This window comes from Agelaius phoeniceus, chromosome 7, assembly GCF_051311805.1.
Source record: "Agelaius phoeniceus isolate bAgePho1 chromosome 7, bAgePho1.hap1, whole genome shotgun sequence".
Lineage (NCBI taxonomy): Eukaryota > Metazoa > Chordata > Aves > Passeriformes > Icteridae > Agelaius > Agelaius phoeniceus.
In genome coordinates, this window is record NC_135271.1 from 24,752,554 (window position 1) to 24,779,896 (window position 27,343).

General features: G+C 42.2%; 1 protein-coding gene across 5 annotated transcripts in view; it reads left to right on the forward strand.

Moving 5' to 3' along the window:
* PLEKHM3 (pleckstrin homology domain containing M3) overlaps positions 1–27,343 on the forward strand; it is a 126,261-nt gene that overhangs the window by 63,725 nt on the left and 35,193 nt on the right. For 3 of the 5 annotated variants that reach the window (XM_077181289.1, XM_077181288.1, XM_054636504.2), the window contains 2 exons: positions 2,933–3,090; positions 12,962–19,392. In XM_077181289.1, the coding sequence (XP_077037404.1) occupies positions 2,933–3,090; positions 12,962–13,139 (336 nt within the window). In that variant the 3' untranslated portion in view covers positions 13,140–19,392. Of the gene's footprint in view, positions 1–2,932; positions 3,091–12,961; positions 19,393–20,194; positions 20,324–27,343 lie in introns of those variants that run through there. The other 2 variants (XR_013183019.1, XM_077181290.1) reach the window with 2 other exon arrangements.

Below are 27,343 nucleotides of genomic sequence, written 5' to 3' on the forward strand. Positions count from 1 at the left end.
CAATCACAGGAGAAGTTTTAAAACCCTTGATGACAAGTTCTGTTCTCCTTTTCCCAAGCCATAAAGCACTCACTGTGAAACTGTTACACAAAGCAGTGAGTAGACAGCAAGTGGACTTGGGACAGCAAATAGGAATCTTCCTTTCTGCTTGCCTAGCATAAATGGAGATGAGGATTTTATTCTTATTAACTACAAACAGGAATGACAGAAGGCTGCAAGGAAAAATCATCCTGTGCATAGTCTTGAGGTCTCTGATGAAACAAAATAACACAAAATTTACAGATGCTAAAACCAGTGATAACATCAATTTGATGCTGCATTTTGTCTTCCTCCTATAATACAGTAAAATGGCCTGTAATTCACATTGCAAAATTGGCATGCATGGCTCTTTGAAGATATCATCTTCCTTGTATGTCTGCAGTGGCCAGAGTAACAAGCCCACCCACTACAGTGCTGCAACAAGCCATACAAATAAATAAATAAATAAAGAGGGACAAATAACACCATCTCCTCAGGGCAGCTGCCCACCCGATGTGTCTTGCGTAGTTGTGAACACTTCAGCACAGGAAAGTCTTTGTTCCTTGTAGTTTTAAATTCACTCCCAGTGCTTAGGAAGGTAATAGATTATCATAATGTGTTTATTACATTATATAAAATGTTACTTCAATTCAGATATTTAACTTCTAAATCGTTGCTGACAATGACATTAGTTCAGACTTGGAGAGTTTGTTTGCACTGTCTTCAGCCTGGCATTTTAAGCAGAGCAGTTGTGGCCTGAGGTGACTGCTATAGCATGAAAATTCTCTGGAAAATTTGTATGCATTGTCATTTATTTATTATCTTCGTATGTGCATTTCATCTGTTAGTGCCTAAGTGGGCTTTTGGAGGGTGACTGTAGCCTTGTCACTAGCTGGGTGGCTTCACTGTTTCTTTCTTTCTGTTTATTGAATATTGTCAACTTCCGTGTCTCCCCTCTGTAACTGTGGAGTCTGCAAGCAAAATATTTCTTCCTTCAACATGAAAAACAAACCTTAACCTAGGGGAGATAAATTACCTTCTTACCATCTGTTGGAAGGTTAGCAGTATGTTCAGCCTTGAACTATGGCTTCATTTTCGTATTTCATGCAGCAGCTTCTCTGCATTGTTTATATTGTGGTAGAAGGGGATCTTCCTATACCAGGATGCAATAGGAACGTCATTTTTCCTCTGACATGAGCAGATGTCCTATCTGCAGCAGTAGCAATAACATTGCTGCTTCCTGTTGTTGCAGGTGTTGTCAGCAGGCTGGAGCTGAAGGCAAGGAAGGGGCACATTTCTGCCCGTGCCATTCACTGCCATCAACACCAGCACTCCCCATGCACCTCCTTTTCCACTTGTACTTGTTAGTAGTGGCTTTCTTGGCTAGTGGGCAGGAAGTTGCCCTGGAAAACAAATTTATTTCCTTACTACCTGGCCTTTGCTTCTCTGTTGTTCTTCTTTGCATTGGTATCTCTGCTTTCTCTAGATTTGGTTACACCTAACCCAAATTACAAGTGGTGTTATCATATATAGGGAAGGGGTGGCTGAACGGAGTGTGACACTCATTTAATTGTAAAACTCCCCACTCTTGCGTTCCAGGGCACAGCCCCATGCAACTCTTCAGTCAGCAATTACCGCATTCTTTTTCCTTTATTCCAGAAGGTTGCTATCAAATCCCATGGCACATTTCTATCACTAATCTGGCAAGTTGCCATTCAGACCACAGGAAGCCCAGAAGAGAAGAATATACACTTAGGGCCTTATTCCATCTTCATTCTTCCTTACAGCAGCAGAATTCCTTAAAGTCTCTAGAAGTTTGATCTGAATGGAAAGTATTTTGCCTGAATAGCACCCCTTATTGAGGCATTGTCTCCAAGTCACAAATTTAGATGAGTGTTGTGGTTAGCAGTTTAAGGTTTGGTCATTTTTTCCACACCAATGCAAGGAGTACTAATCACTTCTCATGGTCTAGCAGGATTCTCTGGGACTTCTTGATTTGAGAGCTGGACACTAAAGGGAAAAAAATAATGTTTCTCTTCAAGACTTTACCTAAGAAGTTATTTGTTTTAGCAAGGAGCAGAACGTTATATTTGAATGGTTTTCAGTGGGAAACACTACTAAAGGACTAAGGCCAGGACTCTGTTCACAAAATACATGCAAAAAACTTGTACTTTGAAGGAAAAGAAACAACCAAAACTGTGATATGTGCATAAAAAGTAAGAAGAAGTGAAAATTGTAAGACAGTATTCATAGCTGTCAGAGATAATGTGGGAACCTTAAACTTGTTTCCTATATACTTCTTTGTGCCTTATTATATGAATGCATTTTTGTACTTAAAATCGTAGGGGGGTAGAATATAAGAAAATAAAGATAGTGTAGAGAGTAATCTTGCCCCTAAGGATTTGCAGTTGGGCCAATTATCAAAGATTAGGAACAGGCCTGACTTCAACAGGCCACAGCTGTAAGCAATGAGAAGAAGAGTGCTATAAAAGAGAGTGGGGTGGCTGGTGAACTGGAGTCAGTTGGCTGCTTTGTGAAGAAGAAAGAGTCAGTGCTTGGAGGAGCAGCCCATGAGAAACACCAAGAAGGTATGGAACTTTTGTGATAAGGAGACAACAGTGTGGAACCCCTGCAATTAGATGACAACATAAAATTACTACAAATATTTTGTTGTTGCCATGTACAGATTTACAAAGAGATAGTAAATTAGTTTTCATGTTCGGATCATTACTGCTTCAATGATTACTATTATCACTTGTGTTTTCATGGAGCTCTAATTGTTGGAAAGTAACTTTCCTATTGTTGTAACCAACAGCATGTACCTACATTTCTGTTGTAATAAGTATTGTCTCAGTTTTTCAGGTCATTCTGGTTATTTCTGTGGGGTTCATTCAATATTGTCTTCTCATTCCAGGTTATTGAAGGAAAGCTGGCTCCTTTCTTGGGGAAGGTGATCAAGTTTGCCACCTCTCATGTGTATAGCTGCAGCCTTTGTAGCCAAAAGGGTTTCATCTGTGAGATTTGCAACAATGGAGAAATCCTTTACCCCTTTGAGGACATTTCTACAAGCAGGTACTCCAATGTGGTAATGTCAGTCATACATTTGATTTGAGTGTTGTAGCCTTCAGGATTCTCAGCCTCATGACCCTTTATTTAAATAATTAGGGACTAGATTCTACTAATGCACATTTCTGGGGAGCTACAGTAGATCACTGCTCCAGGGAGGCCACCATGAACAAATGTGGAAGCAAATGAGAAGTGCTACTTCCCAAGGTCCTGTCAGTCCCAGAAGAGCTGTTCAAAAAGGGAAAGGTCCCCAGATCATCACACAGTGTGATTTATCCAAAGCTCTTCTGAGTTTGCAAAGTGTCCTGAAAAGCCAAATGACTTTTCTGGAGCAATCACAGACATCTTTCTGTTCTCTGGTATCACTGGGCCCATAATTTACAGGGATCATCCATTCTAAAACAATGGCCAAACATTCTGAAGTGTCTTCCCCATGAAATGTTTTGGCTAGTTCTCTGCTCTGCTTATTCCTCTGTGCCTGTGTATGCAAGATTTTTTTTTTTAATATATTGCTATTCTCAGATGGCAGCAAAGTAAGTGTATGTGAGTCCTAAACTAAGTGAAAAAACCTTTCTTTCAGATCATGTAGAGCACTGGGTGCCAGGTCAGGGACAGGAGTCACATGGGAAACCTAGAAGCAAAATGCAGGAAAACCAAAGCAGACTTGGCAACACAGCAGAGTTTCTACTCTTTTTCAGTAATGTCTTGGATTTTCAGTAAAGGAGATATACCCTTAACAGAGTATATCTGACATCCACAGATAAGTATTTTTATGGCTGTTTCAATTACAGTCATTGTAATTTGTTCTCCAAAGTGTTCATTTGAAAGTGGAAAGAATCAAGGACCCACCTTTGGAAACAATCAGGACCAGACAATTAAAAAGGTTTGTTAAGAATCTGGTTCCCTTGCATGCACAAAGATGTTAAATAAATTAAAAGTAACCAAGGACGACTCTAGGATTTTCAGTCTGATCTGAGTTTCAAAAGTTGCTTGCATATTGTTTTTCCAGAGTCTTATTCTAAAAAAATGTATTGACAAAGCAGTGGATAAAAGCTAAGCCAGGTATGTGATAGGTGGTTTATAAACAATTTTTAAGAAAGAATGCATCTAGGGTGCATGGTGAGATAGGCTGAGTTAAAAGACAGACTAAGGTGGCATAAAACATAAGATGTCTGTGGAGACTGCATAATAGGTGATTGAAGATATTCCCAAAAGATTAATGAGACTATGAAGGAACATTTGGGAATACAAGTTCACGTTAAAATTTGATTTGTCTGGGGGATTTTTGGTCACAAAACCATTATTGGGTGTATATTGTTTCCCTGCCCTTCAGCTGAGATCAGACATACCTTGCAATTACACAGTTCAAAACCCCATGGAATCAAATAGAATTTGTCAGCAATTCAAGCCAACAGAAGCTGCTCTAGCTCCTGTGTTTGTGTGAGTTAGAAGCCAGAAAGGACTTGTGTTCATGTTTCACAAATGTGAAGTTATGGTTGATGTCATGCCAAAGACAGCAGTCTTTGTTAATGGTTTTAATTAAAACACAATCAGCATGAAAGGTTCTCCAAGATTTCTCTTTCTTATCTCATCATTCTGCTTATTCCTTTTGTATTCCTTATAACTGAACCTTGTTTTTATGCTCAGCATTTTCTGATTCTTTGCCTAGTTAGTTTTCTCATCTCATCACTCCACGTGCACCTATGTGGAGCTAACCAGATTATTTCAGTTCCATATTTTTGCTCTGGAGCCAAGTTATGCCAACAGGGGAGCTTGTACAGCAAAGCTGCTGTGCAGCTCTATCAGCTCCAAAGCACTGAGGGAGAAGGCCAGGTGGAGGGTTTTGTGTTGTTTCTATCTTGAAGATGAGAGAGGTTTCTGAAGTAGGTGTACTGACCACTACAAGACAGGGTAAGGTGAGGAGGCTAGTTAGAAATAGAGGGATGTACAGAGTAACCTGTGGCAAATGGATGGCAAGTCCTAAAAGGTCTGTGAGAAGACTTGCAATTATACCTGAAAATTCTGATGATGTATTCAGAATTTCCTTGTCAATTGTCATACAGACCTCTGAGTAAAACAGCTCAGATTTCTGATTTAGTTGTACTATTCTGAGTCCACAGTGTATAGAGATAATTGACTACAACTCCCTTCTCCATCCTGGTTTTCTGGAATTGCTATCCTACAGCACAGTACTCGTATTTTGTACACAACAGTGGACTGCCAGGCACCCTGGCTGAAGCTGGTGAGTTGAGGAGGAAAGAGGAGCTGCTGAACTCTGAGGACCATATTTTTCTTTTTGCATTTGAATGTTTGTTCACTTTAGAGCTATCAACTGGGTTGTTAGGTTAGAAATATTTGAAAGTGGGTGCATGACATCTTTTGCAAACTTCAGCTCTTTGCTGCATGTTTGAAAAGTGAAGCCTGCCTTTGTGTGTGTGTTGTGTGTGTATGTATGTCTGTGTTGAGCTGGCATTTGGAATTTTGGCTACCTCTCTAACCTTTCTTGCTCTTTGGAGAGAAGAGTGACAGCTGTCTGCCGGCCATTACAATTCCAAGGTGGTTCGCAGTTGGCTGTTAAACTTTCCATCCTCATGGTCTCTTAGGTCAGCTTTGAGGTGAAAAGATTGTTTCTCTCCAAAATATTCTCAGCAGTTTCTGGCATAGTGTTCAGTAGGAATTTATGAAGGATGGGTATTCTTTCGATAGATACAGCTGAGAGAAAAAGAGGGCCCCTCTTGAGGGCTGGAGTTTCTCTTTGGTCTGGTTATTTGCTTGAGAGTCATTTTTGTCAGTCCTTGGGCAAACAGAATGAATACCTGGGTTATGCACTCCTCAGCGTTTGAATACACATATATTACATACCCTTCTCTCACTAATCAGTGTGACACATTCCTTTGTTGGCAAACGGTTCCAAAACAAACACAATCAGTTCACTTAATTAGCGGGTCTGTGGGCTGTGCTTGGCAGGCTCTTTACATCCTGCTCAACAATGCAGAGCAACAGTTTGCTGCCTTGAATGCAAGGGTGGGCTCACAAAGTCATAAGCTTTCAATGATACATCCTTTCTCTGGCTGTTCTTGGGAGGTGGCCATTCTGCACAGATCTTAATGAAAGCTGTGGTTCAGTAGTTAAACAATTTCTTAAAAATTGTCCCATCCTTTTGATGCCTCTTCCAGTCACTTTGATTCTTCTGTCCCTTATTCCTCTCTTTTCTGTCTTACCATATTTATATAATACTTCATCAGGGTTCTTTCAAAATTTCACAATTTCACCTTGTTTTTGAAGGCTTTAAATTCATGAGAACTATTTAAATCCTCTTGAATTAATTGCACATTTCATGGACCAAATTTTCAGCTAATGTAAACTCTCTGAGCTCTGCTTTTGCTGGAGTTCTGGCAACTTAAATAAACGGAGCATTGGCCTCCTATTTTATTTATTGGGCTAAATTTGCCCTGGGCTAAAATTTAGTGAGTAAATATATAAAATTATCATATTATATCACTTATTTTATATTTACAGGTGTTGTGCAATGACTTTAAATATTCTTGACTGTAAATTGGCTTGTTAGAGCTATCCTTGCCCATTAGCAAGCAGGCACTTCCCCTCAGGTTGCTCTGATTTTGCGTATTCTTCACTAATATGAGGAAAAGGTTTTGTTTCTTTCTACTAAAATTAAAAAAAGAGCCAACAACCAAACAACAGAAGTGAAGTCTGGGTAGCGGCACTGTTGTCTGTAGTAGTTGCTGTATTTGTTTTATAACTTAGAACAATTTTTAACAGTTTTTAAATCTTAAGGAATACTGAGAAAATTACCTTTGGAATGAGAGTAGAATTTATTAAAATATGTTTTCTGTCCCATCAGATAATTAAGCAATCATGGTTATGATTAAGATTATGTTAGCCATTTAATAAAGTTTTGGTCTTGCCTGTCATCATCTTAATGATTACTTTCACAGGCAATTAAATTTGTTGTGTTTTGCTGGTAAAGTTCCTTGCTTGTTAAGAACAATTTAATCCATTCCTTTCCTTTTATGTGCTGACTGTAGATGTATGTGAACCACGGAGAGTTGCTCTTTTGTGTTCATATTCATTTATCAAGGCTAAACTGTTTTCACTTTGTTAAGTTAATTTGTTCTGCAGATCAGTTAAGACATGTAGACCTTTTAAGAGACAAACCAGAAGGCCCAAGTTTAAAATAGACGTGCCACAGAACAGACTTGACTATATCAACCAGTTTGGATGCCTCCATAATCTTTGGCCACCATCCTGATAAGACCTGTGAATATACTTTGCACATAGTGACAAGGCTTACTAAAGGCTCTGGGGCTGTGCATGCTGAAGTCTTTGCAAACTTGCAGCTTTGTATTATGGATGCTGTGTCACTGGACAAAGGCAACTTTGAGCATTTGGAAGAATGTTCAAGATAGATGTTAGGTGGAGAGACTGAAATATTCAGTACACGGTATTTGCAGGAAATACCTTGGCACAGGTCAAAGGCATCACTCAAAGTACATAATTTTCCCTCTTGCTTTGATTGGTTTGTCTTTTGCTAGAAAGCCTTTCCCCAGGCTGGACTCACCTGAGTTGTGCCAGTAGTTTAGTACCTAATTTTGAAAGAGCTTAGCTTATCAGATGCTGATAGCTGGTTCAAAGCACTCTGAAGTGATCTGCTCAGCACTTCTTCGAAGAAATGTAGGCACCTAAGTAGATGTTAAGTTCTCTTGGTAATTCAATTTCTCCTGAATCTGTCAAAATTGATCAAAATCTTCTGGCCCAGATTGTCTTATTTTTGTTTGTGCAGCGTAGCACAGTAATATTATCTGGAAGATATAAACAGGAAACAATGAAGTATACCAGCTTTTTCATCAAATATTGTCTTTTACAACTGAAATAGCTTTAGAGGTTGGTTTTACTTGCCTCATGTCACAGTGGCTTTTAACTAGAATGTTCAATCAATGTCATATTAGTGCCAACTTTCTTCCATATATTTACCATGTGGGCATCCCTCCCTAGGCAGGCTACTTGCATTGGTTCCTAGGCAACTGGAATAATATTGCTGCACGTGTGTGTCAGGCATTGATTGCCTTTGGGGCTTTTTTTGTATTGTAAGTGAACACAGGCTAGTCCTTTTTCCTTTTCTTTGTGTTCTGCTAAAGGCTCAGAGTTTGAAGGGCCTGTCTATGATATTCTCAGCTGAGCAATTCAGAAATGCTTGCAGACAGGCACATGTGCACAGTGTGGGATGGTGATCATGCTGGAATCCCCAGGCAAGGCTTACTTCAGCTGGTATGTTTGCTCTTTGGGGTTTTTAATAGCCGAGTTACAGGTAGTTTAGTGTTTTGGGTGCTTGGTGAATGTTTAGCATCATCTAGAGAAAACATAATGAATGTTCCCATTTAATCCTGCTTTTACTCTGAATGGCAGGAAAGAAGAGTTTAGTTGTGAACAGTTCAGCCCTAAATCAAATCCTTGCTGAAATTTCTTCCAAGGGATTACTCACTTGACCAAAGGTGTGCAAGGTCTGGCATAAAGGAAGTGAGTTTTTTAAATGAAAAAAAGAAAGCTAATATATAAAATTGCACATAAAGGGTGGTGGGTGAATACGGCACTGCAATGAGGCAGGGGAGCTCTTTGCCCTTCTCAGCTCTGCTAGGAGCCCCTGGCTGACCTTGAGCAAGCCAGTTCACCTCTCACTTCCTGTTGTGAGGTGGGAATGGTGCTGTATCTGTACAGCCAGCCACTGTGCAGGGACTGAAGGTATCCTAATAAACCTTGTTGGTTCCAGCAGCTTCATCCCACCTTTGTACCTGTCACATTGGTAAGTCTGTCAACCAGTAAGGTTCCTACGAGCCAAAAAATTGGCTTTCAGATGACATCCTGGGCTACCTGTTGATCATCCCTGCTTCATTTTGTCTGTTTGAGGTGAAAGGTCTTTGAGGCCTCTTTGTGTTGTACCCCCCACTTCAGGTACCTGATTCTGCTCAGGGGCACTTAATGGTGGTGCAGTACAAAGAATAAACATAAGCATAATCAATTGGTTGTGCAGCATCTAGAATTACTTGAGCTATAATCCTGGGAAAAATAGATGGGAAGCATGGAAAGAACATGCCAGAACTTGCAATTTACTAAATTTGCTATGTTTCAAATGCCCAGACCTAATGGGAGATACTAACTTTGGCATTTCCTCAGCATACAAGGCATGATTATATGCTTTTAATGTAGAAAGCCTTTTCTTTTGTAACTAGTGATGATAATAATAAGAGCATTATAATGCCTCTCCTTGGCTGTGGAGAGCTTTGCCCTTTCTCTTACACTTTCCAGTGCAATAGAAATTATTTAGAGGACTGAATTATTCTCCGCATTTTTTTACTCCATACAAGTAAAACATCCTTAAAACATAAAACACCCTCTAAAGTCTCAACAGAAATTGAGTTAGGTCAGGAAAGAGGAAAAAAAAAAAAGAAAACACCAAAATAGAGAGGAAGCTATTTCAGCTGCCTTCTTAGAAGACTGCAAGGCTGTGTGAAAACAACACGCAGTGTTCACTAAGTCTTCAAATGCTGTTTGAAAAATAGCAAGATGCTATTAATGTGCAGTGTCACAATATCATTCATTAAAGAAGGAAACATGAAAGGCCTGAATGGCTATGGGCTCATCAGCTTATTATCAGTGGTGAATAGCATTCTCACAAAGGATGTAGGGACTTCTTGGCCTCTAGACAAAGAGTGAGTCGGGATTCAGAAATAGCACCTGAACTGTGAATTACCTATGACAACAACAAGGGTTAAGGGAAAGATAAGTAGGTGTAGTGAACTATTAAGTGAGCCTTTTATAGGCTACAAAATATATTTTATTTCTCCAGAGAAATAAAATAATTTTAATATACTGAGGCTTGAAAACAACAAAAGACCGTGTGAAATTCACATGTGGAGATAAAATTAGATCTCAGAATTAACTAGGAAGCAATCTGTTTGTAATATTCTAAAAAGTAATATAATGTTAGAGTTTTTGGTATCACTGGAGAATCCTTCACAGTGAGGTTAGAAATGGTCAACCAGTTGGCATTCCAGGGCCAGTTAAGATTGACCGTATTTGATAAGAGGAAAAGCAGAGCTGTGTAGGTAGCTTGGGGTAGTATAGCTCCACCACTTTAAAAGGAGTGACTTGCCAGTTGAACCAAGGCAGAGGAAGATCAGTATTGCCCCCCTGCCCTGGTGACTTTGTCAGTGAGGGGGGCACAAGCATGCAGTGAAGGCTGAAATGGGTGTCCTCTCTACTTGTTCCTGTGCAGAGCTAGAGGCAGCTTTGTTCTCCAACTCAGAGCACCCTTTCTCTAGGCTGTTTCTTTGTTCTCATCTGGACTCCTTGGTTGGGCTCAACCTTCACAAGAGAAGGCAGAAAATAGGTCCTCAGAGCAGCAGTCAGGGGGCACCAGAATGGACTCACGATGGCAGCAGTGGGTGCCACTGCAGGGACTATGAGATCAGGGCTGGCTGTTTGCTCTGCCTCTGCCTAGTGCCTGACACTGTGGGGTCCTGGGCACAGCTTCAGCTACTGCACCAGCTCTAATGAATAACAGTTCAGACAGTTTTTCTCTCTGTTTTGATTCTAAGGGATGGGAAAAATGTTTGTTGATCTTTTCCACTGACCTTATTTCTGAAAAATGAATTTGTATTAATTTGAACACCATCAGTCTTTGTTTGCTCTGCTGATGGCCTTTGACTTGAGAGACCAGGTGTGCTGGCTCCTCTCTCATCCTGCTCAATCCACTTCAGCAGTAATTTCTGATAGGTTTTGTCATTTCCATGCATGCTGTAGAGAAATATTGGGCTAGCATAGAAGGTGGTGATGTGAGAGCACAAAATTACACTCCTCATCAATCATTACCCTCTAGCAACTTCCAGGGCACTGTAAACTGCTGACTAACAAGGGAGAATTAGCTTGATAAAATCACCATTAGTGTCAGTTCAGAGTGGTGTAAAGTTTTAAAGACACTGCTGTCTTCTGTCTCTTCTTTGCCCATTAGTGGGTCTGTTTGTGGAGATCTAAACGCTGCAAATCACGTAAGCACACTTAATGGAAGGCAGACCAGTAATCCCAAAGAAATCAGTGGGATGTGAGTCCTAAGCATTGTGTGCATGTGCTTCGCTGGATAAGGGCAATAAACACACTCTCTAAGCACAGAAATTGTAAATATCTCTGCATGAGCCAGTTTCTTGATTCAAAACCAGATTTAGAGTGTAGCTGGACTGAGAAATCCAACAGTCAGGTTTTACTGCAAGAGAGCATGGAAGCCAGTAGATATACTGCTTTATACTTAGCCTTGTTCACCTGCCTTTTCTTACTCGTATTTCGCTTTTATCAGGTTATGCTAGTTAGAAATGTGCCTCATTAAATATCTGCACAGCCTTCTTAAAGCTCTGCAGTTATTAAAATTCACACCATGTTTGGAGCCATGCATAAAACTTCAAGTGCAGCCAGATCAGGAACAGTTTTTTTGGAAGTTACAGGTGAGATGCAGCCAATATAGCTAACAGGTTGTGTTAGCTTATGGACTTCTCTCAGCATTGTCAGACCACATGCCTTATGGCTTCTCACTTTTTGGGGGTTTTCTTTCTTCATGTTTTTAATTTTTCTTCACAGTCTTGAAGACAAAAACCTTATTTCTATGAAAATCAGGTTCAAAGCAAACCAACAAAAAACCCCACTAAAGTTATACTAATGGGCACTTGGATTCTTATGTAGTCATTTGACTACAATTTCTGCAAGAAAGGAAAAAAAGTGCAAGGCATTTCAAGATGTCCTGTGGAATGAATCACCAAGGGTGACCAACACCCATTGTTTGTATTTCAGGATTACTTTAAAGTTTCATGTTTTGTTGCTTTTATTATTTGATTATCCAACTGAAATCTAAGACTTTTTACCTCTGACAGTCCACCTTTTACTTTTTCCTTTGGTTACAAAGCTGTAGTGACAACTCATCACTACAGATAAATATTTGCATTGAAAGGCTGACAATGTCCAACTGTTGAGTTGTAGCCCACTCATGATTGCCAGATGTTTCATTGCTCCACATCCATCTGCAACTGGGGCTTGATCTGTTGTGACACTAAGTTCATTGCCTCACAATGCCCCAAAAGTAAACCAGTCATCTTGTTTGAGCAGTTGATTTGGAGTCCTAATGTCACATTTGAGAACAGAATAGCACAGCTTTGAATGCCAGAAGCATGGCTCAATGTATTGATCAATTGATCAACATAGATCAGTTGTCTTCATCTAGTCTTGTCTTCAATAGGACACAGGGCAGACAACATCACTTACCTCTGTTTCATTTTTACGTTTGAAATGACAACTTCTGCTGTTGAAGTGGACTGTTCTTTACTCTTTCCAGAACAGCTGACCACTGGAGCTTCAATGAGAGATACGTCACATCATGGCTATTGCAAATCACAGAATCTGTTTCTGCAAATGCTGAACTATACCTTATAGTCACGCCTCATTTGCAAGCAAAGCAAGACTTGTCTTTCATAAAACAAAGTTGGTGTCTTTTCAGTGACGTACCTGAATACTAGATACTAAGAAGATAAGTATTAATCCTTCTAAAAACTTGTCTGTGAAGCAGAAGTGCTGGGACAGTTTCTCAGCAACTGCAAAATGAATGCAAGTCAATTTATCTTAGTGTTCCTGAGTCGCTTTACACCAGCAGAGGCGTGGCCATACCAGTGTCTTTTTAGAACACCACTCTAGAGAAGCATAATGCTCTTTGAGCTCCCAGAACAGTGTCAAGGAATACCTACTGCCCACAGCCCATGTGAAGCCCGTTGCATGCTCTGGTCCTATGTTTTGTTTCAATTTTGACACTAATTTGTGTTTGCAGGTGTGAAAGCTGTGGTGCTGTCTTCCACTCTGAGTGCAAAGTGAAGGCTGTGCCATGCCCCAGGTGTGTGCGTAAAGAATTGCAGAAGAAGCAGAAATCCTTCTGGAGGCAACTGAATATGGACGAGAACTTCGAAGAGTCTTGCAACATGTTTGAATTGTCATATCAGAACACATGAGGTCCTGAAGGCTGTGGCCAGCCTGAAGAGAATCCCTCTCCCAGCTGCCAGCTCAAGCAAATTCTCTGCTTAGAACAGGCAGAAATTGTTTTCAAAAATATTACCTGACCTCCTTCAGCTGTGAAGTAAGAGCTGCCAAAGTGGCCATAAAGCCTTGTTGGTTTTGAAATACCAATGGCTAAACTGCATTGAAGTCCAGCCTTTGGCTCTCATACAAAATGTGGTTTATGAGAAATGCTTTAGGTCTAGCTAATTAAGTACTCAACTTTCTTTTCCACCTCTGGAGAACACTTTATCTCAAGGCAGAAAATATTTGCTGCCATGACTGCATTATTTTTTATGTTGTTCATTTAGAGTTGATGAATCATTTACTTATTTATGTGTATTATTTATTTATTAGTAGCCTTGGCAGGGGTTCTGGTGAGGTGATTCACAGAACTAATAGAGCAGGAATTATTTTAAATCCACTGTCTCCTTCTGATATGGACATGTGGTTCCATTTCCTCATGTTTTCAGAGAACTATTTTAAAGGATCTCCCTTAAACCTTATTCGGGGTGCTTGCAAACATAAGACACAGAATAATTCCTTCAGTTATGTTTATATATTTATAACCACCAGTGAACTACTCCATATTCAGATAACCATGGGACTTGCTACTCTTTTTGTTCAGGCTGGGAATATCAGTTAAGCTCTGTCACTGAAGTCCTTTGAGATTTGTGCTGTTTACTCTTGATTCATGGGAGACTATGTCCTTGTCTGTAGTAACATGATGTTGGTTCTCCTCCTTCCAGTCTGAAACTTCAGGGCATTTTAAGAGTTCACATTGGTTTTCTGTTTATTTCCTGAAGTTTACTTCAAATGTTTTTCTAATCTGAACCTGTTAAACTGATAGTCAGGAAAGTGTCTTGCCCATTTTAGTTAGCAAATACCTCCAAAATTGTGAAACACTACTTTGCTGTTTTCAAATACAATTTGTGTCCTGCGTTCTCTCTGAGCTCTGAGGCATTTATAGTTCCGTAATGATTTCTATGGTGGGCAGTGAAGTTCCTCAAGGTGTGATTCTGCTTCACACACCTGGAACACAGGGAAGTATAAAACAGAGTGAATTATTTTGTAAAGGGAAGTAAGTACCTGTTGGATTTAACTGGAGAGCTGTGTGTCCTTACTGGCAGTATGTTTAATTCAGGGCGAGTTCACTTCCAATGAGCAGTTAGATTGTCTTCTCCCCCATTTCACATTCCTGACTCTTTTCCACACCCTGCAGTGATATGTGTATTACATACCTATGAAAGCATTCATATATATATATACACACACAAAATCTATATATAGAAAGTAAATATGGTTTCAGGAGAATAATGCCAGTTGCATGTGTTTTTTTCCTCTCCTCTCAGATAGGTTTGTGAAAATATGGAATATTGATTTTTGCTTCCTATATAATCTACAGACTCTATTCAAGGCAGAAAGCAGTTTTGATTGTTGAAGCATCTCACTAATTGCTGAAGTATTTTAAATGAAAGAACAGGGTACATCATGCTTACATTAAAAGGTAAAATGCTACAATGAGTTGCCTTGTACTGGAATATAAGTGGTTACCTTTTCCAGCCTTCAGTAAAAGAAAAAAGTAGCGTTCTCAAATTTGAGTGCAACTACTATATATATGTATACACACACAGAAGCATGTTTATATCTCTATACATTAGACAACCTGTGCCTTTCTTTTGCAGAAATCCTTCTTTCATTGGGATTCTTTAGAAGGAAGCGAGGGTTTTTCCATGTTCTTGGCAAAGTGCTGTAGGGATTCCCATACTTAATAAACCTGGTGAATCATGCACCTTTGTCACTAAAATTAATACTTCCCATACACAATGGTGTCTCTGTCTCAGCTCACTGTTCCTCATGTGAAATGAGTTGCTTTTGGCTATCGCCCTTAAAGGTATAATGTTCCTTGCAAATCCATTCCCATGCAAAGAATTCCCTGTGTGTTCAGAAATGCAAACACTGGGGAAGTATTGTGGAATTAGTCAGGCAAACAGGAACTGCACTGGTACTGGCTGAATAAACAGAACGCTCCCATGTTTTTCAGCTTGTGTCACTACAATTACTGCTGTGGCAAAGCCAGTAGCTCTGAAACTGTCAGCATCTGGCAGGTACTATTTTGAATTATCTGTAGACATAATGTTAGGTCATTAAAGAAAAAATGGTGGTGTTTTACATATCATCATGCTCTGGTATTTATAATACCTCACAGTGCTTGTTCATGTCCAGCTCAGTTTGGAGAAGGCTGCTTGAGTGCACTGTCAAAAACCATGTAGAGTCAGGGAATCAAGGTTCAGACATTGCAAAATATTAGTTACTTTGACAGATGTTCTATCTCCAAAGTACCAGTCATTTGGGTGGTTAGATATTGGAATTGAATGCTGGAATAGCAACATAGACAGCATTGAAGTTGCTCTGGGTTTGTACGTGTACTACAGAACAGTTTCTTTGCTAACAGAGATTTAAAGGATAAAAAAAGTATGATGTTAGCAAAACTGCTGAAATTAGTCATGGGTCTGAAACCACTGCCATTACAAATGACACAGAGCAAGAGCACGTTATGATATTCTGTCAGTGCCCAGAGCTTTATGTTAAAGGATACCGTGCAATACAGATCATGCTGTTTGCTTTAAAATGCAGTGTTGTTGTAAACCAGCTAGTTCCTAAAATGAATAGACATTTATTTCTACTTTAAAAAAGTGATACAGCTTCACAGTAGCTCTAGGAGCAGGCTGTAAGGTGAAAGATGATGTCCTCTCAGGGATGTCTAGCTCCTGTCCAAAACCAGTTATTCCTTATAAATGGGTAGGATAAAATATTCTGTCATCAATTTTTGTAAGCATAATGAAAGGCTTAATCCTGCCCTCAGTCAGTTTTCTTGCAGGAGCCATCTGCAAGCAGGAGCCTCAGCCTGGGGTTGTGCAAGTGGTTTGGGTTTCAGACAGCGCTGTACCCTTGCATGGTTGTCTCTGCTGTACTGCCAGTGCTCTGTGCTGGTCCCCACTGCTCTGTGTGTCCATTCTGCAGCCCACAGCCTGCATGGGGCTCTGCTCTGCAGACTTCTGGATGAGCATCAGCTGGTGAAGTTCCTGGGGGCTTTGCAGATTGCACCACTCTGCCCACACCCTCCCCCCACCCCAGTGAAATTATGCATTAGTACTTCAGACTTGTCCTACCCACACATGAAATAAATTTGAACGATACCATTTCATTGTGAATCAAGAATGAAATATGCTGTTTGTCTTCTTCAAAGAGAAGATGCTTTCATAACTGACTGAGAAGGAATTGATCTGTAATCCAGTTACTGCTTTTGCTTTGTACAGAACTTATCATCTGTGTAAAAATAGGATGCTTAACTGCGGTGGACCATAGCTTCGCTCTCTACAGGTACTTACAGTTGTTAGTCTGATATTATTTTAATCTATGACACTATTGAGATCCTTATTCAAGTCTCTTTTCCTCTTTACCCTAACCATCTACCTTTCCTTTAATGGGAAGATGGGCCTATTTAGGGGATGCAAACTTCAGCTCTTTTTGCATTATCAATCTATAAAAAGAGAAATTTGTATTTCTTGTGTAGGAATCCTCCTATTGCTTTTCTTGTTTTTTGTCTGTCTTACATGGTGGAAAATGATGGGTTCGTGATGTGACAAAATATCCTGGCGGGCACATACCAATATGAGCTCACTGCTGGATCCATAGGAATTGGTAGGTTTGAGGGAAGGTACTCTTTTGAGAGGAACTTAAGTTTTTTGCAGTACTGCACAGCTCTGATGACCCTGTTAGGAGTGAATCGTCAGGGTATCTCTAGAGCTCCTCTTGTCAAAGCTTCTCCTATTATTAGGATAGTATGTGTATTACAATAGATTGATGATAATGTCTTGAAAGATTTTTAAAAAGAGCAGAGGACGTCTGTTTACAATGAAATGGGGAAGCTGCCCTGTTGAATTTTGCTTTTTCCCTGTAGCAGCAAAAGCCACTGAGTTTCTTAAGCTTCCCAAAGGTCACTGCCTGGATTGCAGCTGAATGTTGATCTGTATAAAAAAAAATTAATTTAATAATATCATAATCTTCTAATTTTTTTTTCTGCCACTGAGTTGCAAGCCAGTCTCCCCTCTCTCTTCACTGTCTCTGTTCCTCTCCATACTCACAGTACTGAGCCTATAGCCAGGCTTGGAGCTTCATAGGTCATTGTATTGCTTTTGAACCAGTTGAGTCCAGTCATTCTCTCCTTTGTAATTTGCCTTCCAATTTTCCCTTCCCAGTAGGAGTGCCTTACAGTACAGTATATTAGTGTCTCTCTTCCTGTTTTGGATTTCCTGATTGTATCTGCTGTTTTATTAACTTGTAGACTTAAACTGAAATGCTTCTGTGGCTGGGCCTGCTCTTTTGCAGGAGCAGCTGAGTAAATCAGTTTGCTTGTTCTGCCCTTGTGAAGTTAGCTCTACAGGCTTCATATACCAGCTCTGAAGACACCAAGCTGTGTGGGAACTCCTCACTTTTGCTCCTTTTGGTGCCTTAAATTTTGAGAGGTGAATAATTTTTTTTAGAAATGCTCTGCCATGATGAAATGTGTTTGGCATCAGAGCTTAAAACTCTTGCTCGTGACAGTTTCCATCATGCTAGGAATGGTAACCATAAAATTTGTTTACTGTCCATGCTTTGTGAGGGCATTATGAGAGAGGATAGTGTAGAGATGGTATTGGTTCTTATGTGTGTTTTTGAGACTTGTTGGACTGCTTAGCCTGAGATGCAGTTGTGCAAGACCTTCAGAAGCCGTGCATATATAATAATATCAGGTACAGAGAATTAAAACAGGGTCAGGTCACATGCAGTTTTTCTCCTCCTGGAACCCCTGGCCAATCCACACAATGTGGCCAGAGACTCCCATACCGAGCCCCCTGCTTGCTTGCACAGCTGGGTCCAGTGCTGTGGGAGTGAAGGTGTTTCCTCAAAGCTCAATTTTAATGCAGCCTGGCTCCCTGAAGGCTGACCCAGTGGGGGTTTAGTCAGCCTCACCTTAGAGAGAGGGTTAACCCATTGAAATTGTAGCATTATTTGCTAAAGTATCTGGTAGGTGTCAGCCTAGGGCACAAGTCCATACTGTGATTTTCTAAGTCCACATTTGACACCAGTAGCAGGAATCCCCTTAACAGCAGCAGTGCTGCTACTGCATTTTAGCAGTACAGTGAGGAGACAGCCTGGATAATAATGTGCAAAATCCTTCTTTACTTGAAAATCCTGGTGTGGCCATGATGGCTTGAGCTATGTGTTAAAATGCCAATTCTACCCAAATTCCTTAGGGTGACCATTAATCCAAATTGCAAACATGCTACTTGTGGTCAGCATCAGAGATATCTAGGTCTGGAGAGCTATCAGCTGTCTAGGACCAAAGTTTATTAGACTCTGTCTTTGTGCACAGATGTCAGCGGTTCAATTATTTATTTATTCCTGTCTAATCCACATGTTAAACCATTATGGATCCTTGAATACGCAGCATTGTTTTGGTGGAAAAAGGATTTGTTTCCGTTTTGCTTATGCACTTGTCTACCAAGTTGATTTTGCTTAAACTAAACTGTGCTTTCAGTTTTGATTTTTAATTAATACCTGTGATACCAAGTTACCTTACATGAGTCCCTGCTATACTTGAGGTAAGCTAAAGTAAATTCATGAGCAAAATGTGTGTTTCATAAGTATTAAGTGACAAAGGCAGCTTCCAAATCAACTTTAGTTCAGTCAAGGCAGTTGAAAGCCAGGGAAAACCAGGTGTGAGCAGCAGAGCACAGTGGCTGATGTGGTCCCTGGCAGCCTGGGCTTTCCTTCCTGCCAGAGCACCAGCTCACCTGCACCCCTTACAGTGAATTTTAGCATTGCTGGCAGTGCACCCTGAGTTTTTGGAACACCCTTATGTGTGTGTGTGCTACTGTGTTAACTTATTTGCAACATTGTTATGTGTGTTTCGTTGTTTGCATTGTTGGTTTGGTTTTTTTACTTTTGACAAGGATATTTTTTTTATTATCTGCAACTACTGGGCAATAGTCTTAATTTATTATTGATGTGTAATGATGTTATAATTTAAATCTGTTGAGTTGAATTGCTTGTTGACACTTGAGCAGGGTTTGTTTGGGTTTATTTGGGTTCACTTGTGACTGCATCAGAGCACCAGTCCCTCCTGTATAAAGGCAACTCTCAATAAACACTAAAAAAATGTTACTCATCCTTTTTAATTTCCCTTCTGGTGGGTACTGTACCATGGGTAGGGTAAGCTCTGAAAGAGCGATAGTTTTCTTAAAAATGCTTCTCTGCTGGTTAAAGTCTTCTGAAACTAAGAAAATGTGATACATACTGTTCCCAGATCTCAGCCAGGAGGGCCTCTGGAACTGCTGTTGATGTCTGCATCAGGCTCTGGGGGTTTGGATTCCCAGTTAAATCCTGTGGTTTTGGAACACCACAAGTTCCTAGATTTTTAATGGTGCTGACCCATTAAAAGCTCCCAGGGGAGCTTACTGTGGCTTTGAGGCACCCTTGGAAACAGAGCTCCTGGGAGGCTTGCAGCAGCAGCTTCTTACTGTGTGGCTGCCACATGTCCTCTGCCAGAAGGGTCCAAGGTCAGGCCCTTGAACTCTTAAGTAAGGGAGGCATCTCCCAGGTGGACTGAGAGGACCACTGAGGGGCTGGAAGGACAGGACTTTGCCCATCTTATGAGGGTTCTCACACCTATGGATGTAGGAGCAGGCAAGATTCTTGTTGTTCTTGGTTGTTTCTTCCAGTGCACCAGCTAAGGAGTTTCTGCAGCTCCTTGAATCTGGATTTGATGACTAAAGATTGCAGCACAGAGCTGTGGTGGAGCTCATGGGCCTAAAACCTCTGCCTGAGACTCCCCAGAGCATTCCACAGCCAGCCCTATGCTCTGGCAGCTTTCAAAGAGAAGGATATATCCCCTCCTTCACTAACTTCCTGGCCCTCCTCAGAAAAACCAGAAGTCCATCAGGAATGTCAATCCTCTCTCCTACAGGAACCTTTGGACTTCATCCCTGTGATGAAATCAGCTACAATCAATGAGTTAATATTTGACCAAGACCACACAAGCTGCACAAGGGAACCATGTGCAAGACCTTCTCTTCCTCCTTATTTGCTTTATAAGGTGAGCAAATTCTGCTATGACATCTCCTTCCCCTTTCACTGCCACCTCCCCTCCTCACTTCACCCTGTAAGAGGTGCTGTGAAAAAGCATCCAGGCAGAGCAGAGACCATGGGCTCTGTGGAGCCCTGGGAAGAGCATGCCAATCCAAGCTCTAGCTCTTATTTTAAAGTCAGGATAATTCATTTTAAAAGAGCTACCCTTCTAGTTCTCAGACCAAAATTAAGAATATTTGGGTTAATATGTGAAGTTGACTGGTTTTCTGAAAGAATGGAGCTAGCAACCTTCTCCTTTCCTTAGGGACTGGCTGTGAGGCTTTACCGTAGCTTTTCAGTGAAAGCATGCTGAGGGCAAATGAAAATATTCTGGGAGTGTGTGTACATAGCTCTGGACTGTCTTGTTAAGAGTTCTTGTTTAACTAAATACTCTCCAAAATAGTGGTCCCATTTAAAGGCCTGAGTATTACCACCATGAGAAGGTGGTGAAAAGCATCTCAGATAATCAAGTGTCACAATTAAAACCAGACAAAGTCTCCAAGGCAAGCAGGAGTAAATTCCATCCATTTTAAGCATAGACAAATATAAAGCTTGGCATTGAAGCTGCAAACATGCTTTAAAAAAGTCAGTCCATTGTTTATAGTAAGTGATTTTCAATTTTCTGTAATTTAGTTTCAAGGCATTAGCATTCATTTAGATATTAAAAACAAAGGTGTGAGGCTCATCTGGAAAGCAAGACAAGTTAAATAAGAGCTTGTGTTAAAGCATTGAACTTTTTTACTTGAAAATTCTCAGGTGATTATCATGTAGGTACAATATGATGCATTTAGAAGTAAATAAGGAATTATTATACAAGTTAGGGACTATTTAAAAATAAGAAAGTACAAATTACTGAATCAGTGTAAGAAAGTAGTAGATATAATCAGCAGGCATGGAGCAGTTCAGTCCAAAGTGGTTTCCTAGCATTTAGGATTATAAATTAATCTCATTTCTGACTGAAACTGCAGGTAAATACCTGAAGTGCAGCAACAAAGTAATGAAACTTTGGAGTGTGCAGTTTTGGCACCACAATACAAGTAAGAGGTTAGGCTATTAGAGAGCATCCAAGAGGAGGGCAGCAAAGATGGTGCAGGGCCTTGAGGGGAAGCCATATGAGGAACAGCTGAGGTTGTTTGGTCTGTTCAGTCTGGAGATGAGGACACTGAGGGGAGACCTCACTGCAGTTACAACTTCCTTGTGAGGGGAAGAGCAGGGGGGAAAGCATTGATCACTGTGGTGCCAGCAACAGGACCTGGGGAAATGGCCTGAAATTGTGTCAGGGGGGATTTAGGTTGGGTATTAGGGAAAGGGTGGTTGGGCTGGAATGGGCTCCCCAAGGCAGTGGTCACAGCACCAAGCCTGGCAGAGTTCAAGAAGTCTTTGGACAATGCTCTCAGGCACAGGGTGTGGATCTTGGGGATGGTGCTGTGCAGGGCAATGAGTTCAACTCCCTAGTTCTTGTGGGTCCTTTCCAACTTAGCTTATTCTGTGATTCTGTGTCTCTCCCTCAGTTTGTACCTTCCCCTGCAATGATTTCTGAGAACAGGGGTACAAATGCCCATGAAAGCAAGGCTAGGGTGGAAAACAAATGCCAGCACCATCCTGTCATCAGACATTGTCACACAGTGGCTTGTGACATTGGTGGATACTTTCTTGTGTACATATTGCAAAATGTCCTGTTCTGCCTTGGACTCTGCACTTCTGAAGGACACTTGTTTTGGATTTGACAGACAGCATGTTCAATCCTTTACCTTGGATCCTTTACAGGATCCAAAACCTGCTGGCTCCGATGCAAACAGCAGTTTGTCAAAGAACCAGAGCTGGGCTCTCAGTATTTAAAGACAGGAGCTGTGGCAGTGTATAAAATTGACAGGTTCCTTGTGAAATACAAGTGCATCTAGCACAGAGTTAACGCTGGGTGATAACAGGTAAAAGAGGGCAAAAGCATAATAAAATACAGGTCTCTACTGTAGGTATTTACACAGTATCAACATTGTTAGCTGTGCTTAGAGATTTATGTCAAGTGTTAACTGCACTGTCATAAAACAATAAAGTACTTCTGTGAAGGGTTTAGGGCAAAGGGGAGGCAGAGAAGTCTCACTATATGAGGCCCTCCTCCTGCATCTGTGGTAATCCATGGGAATGTTTCCATAGTTGTCAGCAGGAGTTGTGTGGAGGCCTGCTAGGGGAGGGCAAGCTGAAGCACATTTACTATGTTTAGAGCAGGTAACTAATGATTTTGTCTCGGGGAGGATGTTGCCACCACCAAATTCTAGGAGCTATCACAGCTGATAAATCCACCTTGCAGTAAGTGGGGAGATTAGGGTTCTTCCTGACAGCAGGGATGTCCTTTGGTGTTTCATAGCAATGCTGAACCACAAAATCTGAGAGATTACAAAAAGAGAACTACTGTGCTCCATGTGGCCATGGGGTGAAAAGGGCAAGAGTCCAGTGTCCCAGGGTTTCTACACAGCGTACCCTGGACTCTGCACACTTCCAGCTCTAGGCTGTTGCAACTCTGCTACTCACACTGGGCTCACAGTAGGCTTCCCCTCAGCATTTTGGCTGCAGGACCAGACTTCTCATCTGAGTTTAGTGTTTATATGTAGTGGACCAAACTGAAATGCCAGTCCCAATCAGTCAGAGCACCAGGGAGTTTGGATCCAGGCACAGTGCCTGCCTGTCCATGGGTCTGTAGTTCCAGTTTGTCCTCCCTACTTGTTGTGTCTGCCCTTCATGACGTTATGGCAAGATTGCTTCTCCAAGCCATGCTGATACATGGGACTTAGTATAGAAGAGTATTGCTCTTCCACTAGAGATGGTTCCTATGGAGTTGTTCCCTGTTTAGATGCCACTGTATGGGACAGTGTTTTCTTGCTTCTTTCCAGATGCAGGAAGTAATTCTTCTTTATCAAAACATCTAGTAGAAGTGTCCCCCACCACAGCAGTCCCACAGCTGTCCTGTGAGTGATAGGAGAATTACCTGCTTCCTGACCCTGCTGTGGACAGTGCTTCTCAAAGGTCAGTCAGCTTCAAATAAGAGAAACACCTTTGCCCAGAAGATATTTCAGAGCCCTTCATAAACTTGGGTATTGCTGCCAGTCTTGCTTTCTCTGTCAGGAACCACAGTGCTTCACACCTGCTCGTCTTCACTGTTCTCTGAGGGAGCTGATAGGAGCTGTTTGGAAAACAGATGGGTAGGTGTTGAGCACTTCAGCATCTGACCCCATGTCTCTCAACTGTCTGAATTAATTTTGAGCCAATTCAACTGGGTGAGCCTTACATACTTCTTTCTCAAAAGCATTGGCCATGCCATTTCCTGTCTCACATTTTATCTTAAAAGCTAATGAATAGAGCTAAAATCTGTCCCTCACTTGTCAGCCACATCAGCTTTAAAACTCCAGGCCTAACTTCATACTGGGACAGCTTTCAAAATCCATGGGCTCATTCCTGCCATATTTCAGTGTGAGACTGAGTTAGTCCCTCCTGAGTCCTGGGTGGTGTCACAGTGGCAATAAGCAGCTTCAGTCCCATGGCACCTATTGTCCCTTTCATCCCTCCAACCCTCAGCTTTGCTGGTGCTGGAGATGTGGCCCAGATTCATTCCCATACTCCCAACAACACCACAGGCTCCTACTCCACAGGACCAGCACCTACTACAGCAGAATGCTGTAGGGCACCCTGTCCTGGTGCAAAATACAGATATGTTAAGCTCAGTTTAGAAAGAGGTGAGCAGTCTCCCATGTGTAGCCAGGGCAGAGTGCCCCCCGCAGCAGCATTTTGGCTCTGTGTGTGACCTTTTCCCATGAATATCTCAGTGGTGTCCTCATCACATGAGTTCTCCAGCCTCTGGCATGGTGAGACAGCCTGGGAGATTGTGACGACCCTTTGAGATTGCACATCTCTTGCTCTGCACAGCCACGCGTTACAATTTTTCGCCTTACCCTTCCATGTAGGAATGCGGGGGGGCCCTTGGAGCAAGCTGCCCGGGACGGGCACGGACGTGCCCGCGGGAGAGACGCGGGGCAGAGCGCATTTCTCGCTCCTCACACTTCTCTTTTTCCCGTGTCCCGCCTCGGTGATTGGAAAGGACCCATGTCCCGTGTTCCACCCACCCCCCCGCGGCCCCCTCTCCTTCCCCGGCCGCACAATTGTCGCCGCCAATTAGTGCATTGTTAGGGCACACAATGGCGCTGTGGCCACTGGAATGGGCCGCTTTTGTGCGTCTCCAGTCGGCTGTAGGGGCAGTCAAGATTCATTTAGGGCCTTACACAACATGGACAGAAAATACTATCAGAAAAGCAAAAGGGGGAAAGAAAAAGGGAGAGGTAGCGAGGAGGGGCGGGGGGGTAGCCCGCTATTCAGGGGTTAGCCCAGCCGCATGAAAGGCCCAAGAAGCAGTGCCACATTGAAGACGCCCCTTGGAACACAAAAAGGAACCGGGGCTTAATAGTAATTAGTGGGCAAACTGCAAAGCGCACCGTGGCTCTCCAGTGAATTGTTCCTGCACTTACTGCCATGGCTGCCCCTTCCCCCTTCCCTCCGCTCTGCCTGGGAGGGGGCAGCGCAGGGGTGGGAACTGGCAGCCCTCCTTTACCCACCGGCTTGGGGAGGCCTCACCAAGCTCTTCTTTGTGGCAGGTAAATTGGATTTCATTCTTTAAAGCTCCGAGCCAGTTCCAGGAGGTACTTTGCAGCCAGGGCAGGGGGATGGTTTCAGAGTCAGCACCGTGGCCGTGTCGAGGACTTTGAACAGCCCCGTCCCCTCCTGCAGCCTGCCAGGACACACCGACACACCTTGAGGCTCGGCTCTTTGCCTGCGGCCTGTCTCTCCTCCCTCAGCAGAGACTTGCAGGCCACCGCTGTTGTTTTACTTCTGTTGTTTCTCCCCTTTGTTCATAAAACAATCACCGGCACGGGTTTTTATGATCTGTTTAGGGAAAGGCCTAATAACACCTCAGTCAGCTTAGTAAAGGTGAGGAATTTGCTCAGGCTGAAGACCAAACCTTGCCCATCCTTTCAAAAGTCTGCACAGTGCAGACAGCACTCACCTCCACCTCTCACCTCTCAAGATCTCTCATATCTACGCCAGCTCTCAGTCACACCAAGGCCTTCATCAGTACATACAGAAGTTCCTAAAGAACATTTTGGCCCAGCACACCTTGGGATTGTCTTAGGCAGCTGCATTAGGGTGCAGGTGAATGTATTTAATCCCTACTTCAGTAGAGATCAGGTTGCTGCTGTTATCAGTCTCAGTTCATCTCCTGAACTTCTTGTACTAGGTTTAGTCAGGAGCCTGTGTCCAACACAGTTAGCTGTGTCTTGGTAATATGCCAGATTAAAAGAGCCACAAGGCAAGTTTGACCCTACATAAATAAATGTGGTTAAGTATTGAGGAGAAATTCAGGGCATCTTAGCCCCTATGGGAAGTACACAGAGGCACAAAATAAGGAATCATTCCTTTTATGTTGTCACGGAATCTAAATATAATCTATGGAAGAAATCTGTGGGGTCTGATTGTTGGTTTGTTGGCTCTTCTTAGGATGTATATTTCAGCTATCCTTGAATACAGGGCTGCTGGGACAGGTGCTCATCTCAAGCACAATCACACACAGTCCCACAAATTTAAACTGGGCTCTTGCAGATTAAGCTCAGTGTGGTTAGACCAGACACCAGCTGACCTAATGTAGTAGTCTCAGCTGGAAATGTTTCCAAACTGCAGTGTGTGAGATACACACACACAGTTCTGGACCACCATCTCAGTGCTGGTAGAGATTGAAAATGCCTCCCTGTTTCCTCTGGTAGTTAAAACACTCTCCTAGATAGCCAAGAAAGCCTAGGAAATACAGTTGCTGCTCCAGTACCAGTCTTTTTCCATGATCTGGAAGCCACAGCCACTCTGTGTGTCTATACAAAGTAGGTTTGGTTGTATTAGAACAGTGAAAATAAGATTTACGACTAAGACTTTTTGTCTGTCTGGAATCCCGTCAAGGGTTTCATATGAGGCTGTGGGCAGCACAGCGGGCATCAAGGGCTCAGCTGGTGTTGCTGGGATGGCTCCTGCAGTACAAATACAATCAGGGATCTCACTGTCTCACAGATAGAGCTGGTTACAGGCACTGTCTCACAACACAGAACGTGTCTGTCTCTCACCAGCCACAGTACATCCTCTCTCTGCTAATTAGCAACATCCTTGGCAAAGTCTCAGCTGAAAGGATTACACTGTCTTCTCACCTTGCTCTATCCCTTCCTCCCTGAAAGAGGGATGTTTGCTCCTGTCAGGATGCAGCTGGCTGGCCCAGGTAAGGAATCTGCCTTGTTTCCCTCCAGACTGCTCATCTACCAGAAATGGATTTTGTCTTCAGGAGTGTAAGCCTGGCCCTGACTGAGAGAGGTGCAGCCTTGCTTCCCTGCAGCAGAGAGCAGAGGTTCTCAGTCTCGTGAGCTCTAGTGGAACAGAGAGGGGAACAGCATCTGCAGCAGGAGCCACAATGGTATTTTTCCAGCTCAGCACCGTGGGGTTGATTTCACTGCTCTCTCTGGCCATAGAGACAAACCATAAACCTTTTGTGTCTGCAGAAACAAGGAGAATTACCTTTCCTTTCTCCTGTTTTTTGTGTTCCCTGTCAGCTCAGGCCAAGAGCAGTTTGAACTGCAGGTACAGTCAGCACCTGGCATAGGTGGAAACTTGCACAGGGATTTCTGTGAGTGCACCCAGTAGAATCCTGTCTGCCTTGTGATGGTGTAATGGTTGGGGGTCTGGCACTGAAGGAGACATGGAGAAGAGCTCAGCTTCTGCTTTGTCACAAATAGTGGGACAGTTAATTCACCAGCATATCCAACATGAATTCTTCTGCAGACTTTTCTGAGCTAAAGCTGAAGCAAGCTACTTCAGTGTTTTCATGCAATAAGGAAGATGCTGACCTACATGAGCCCCATCTTTGCAGCAATTGTGCTGCCTTTTGTGTCAGCTTGTTGCTTTTACAAAA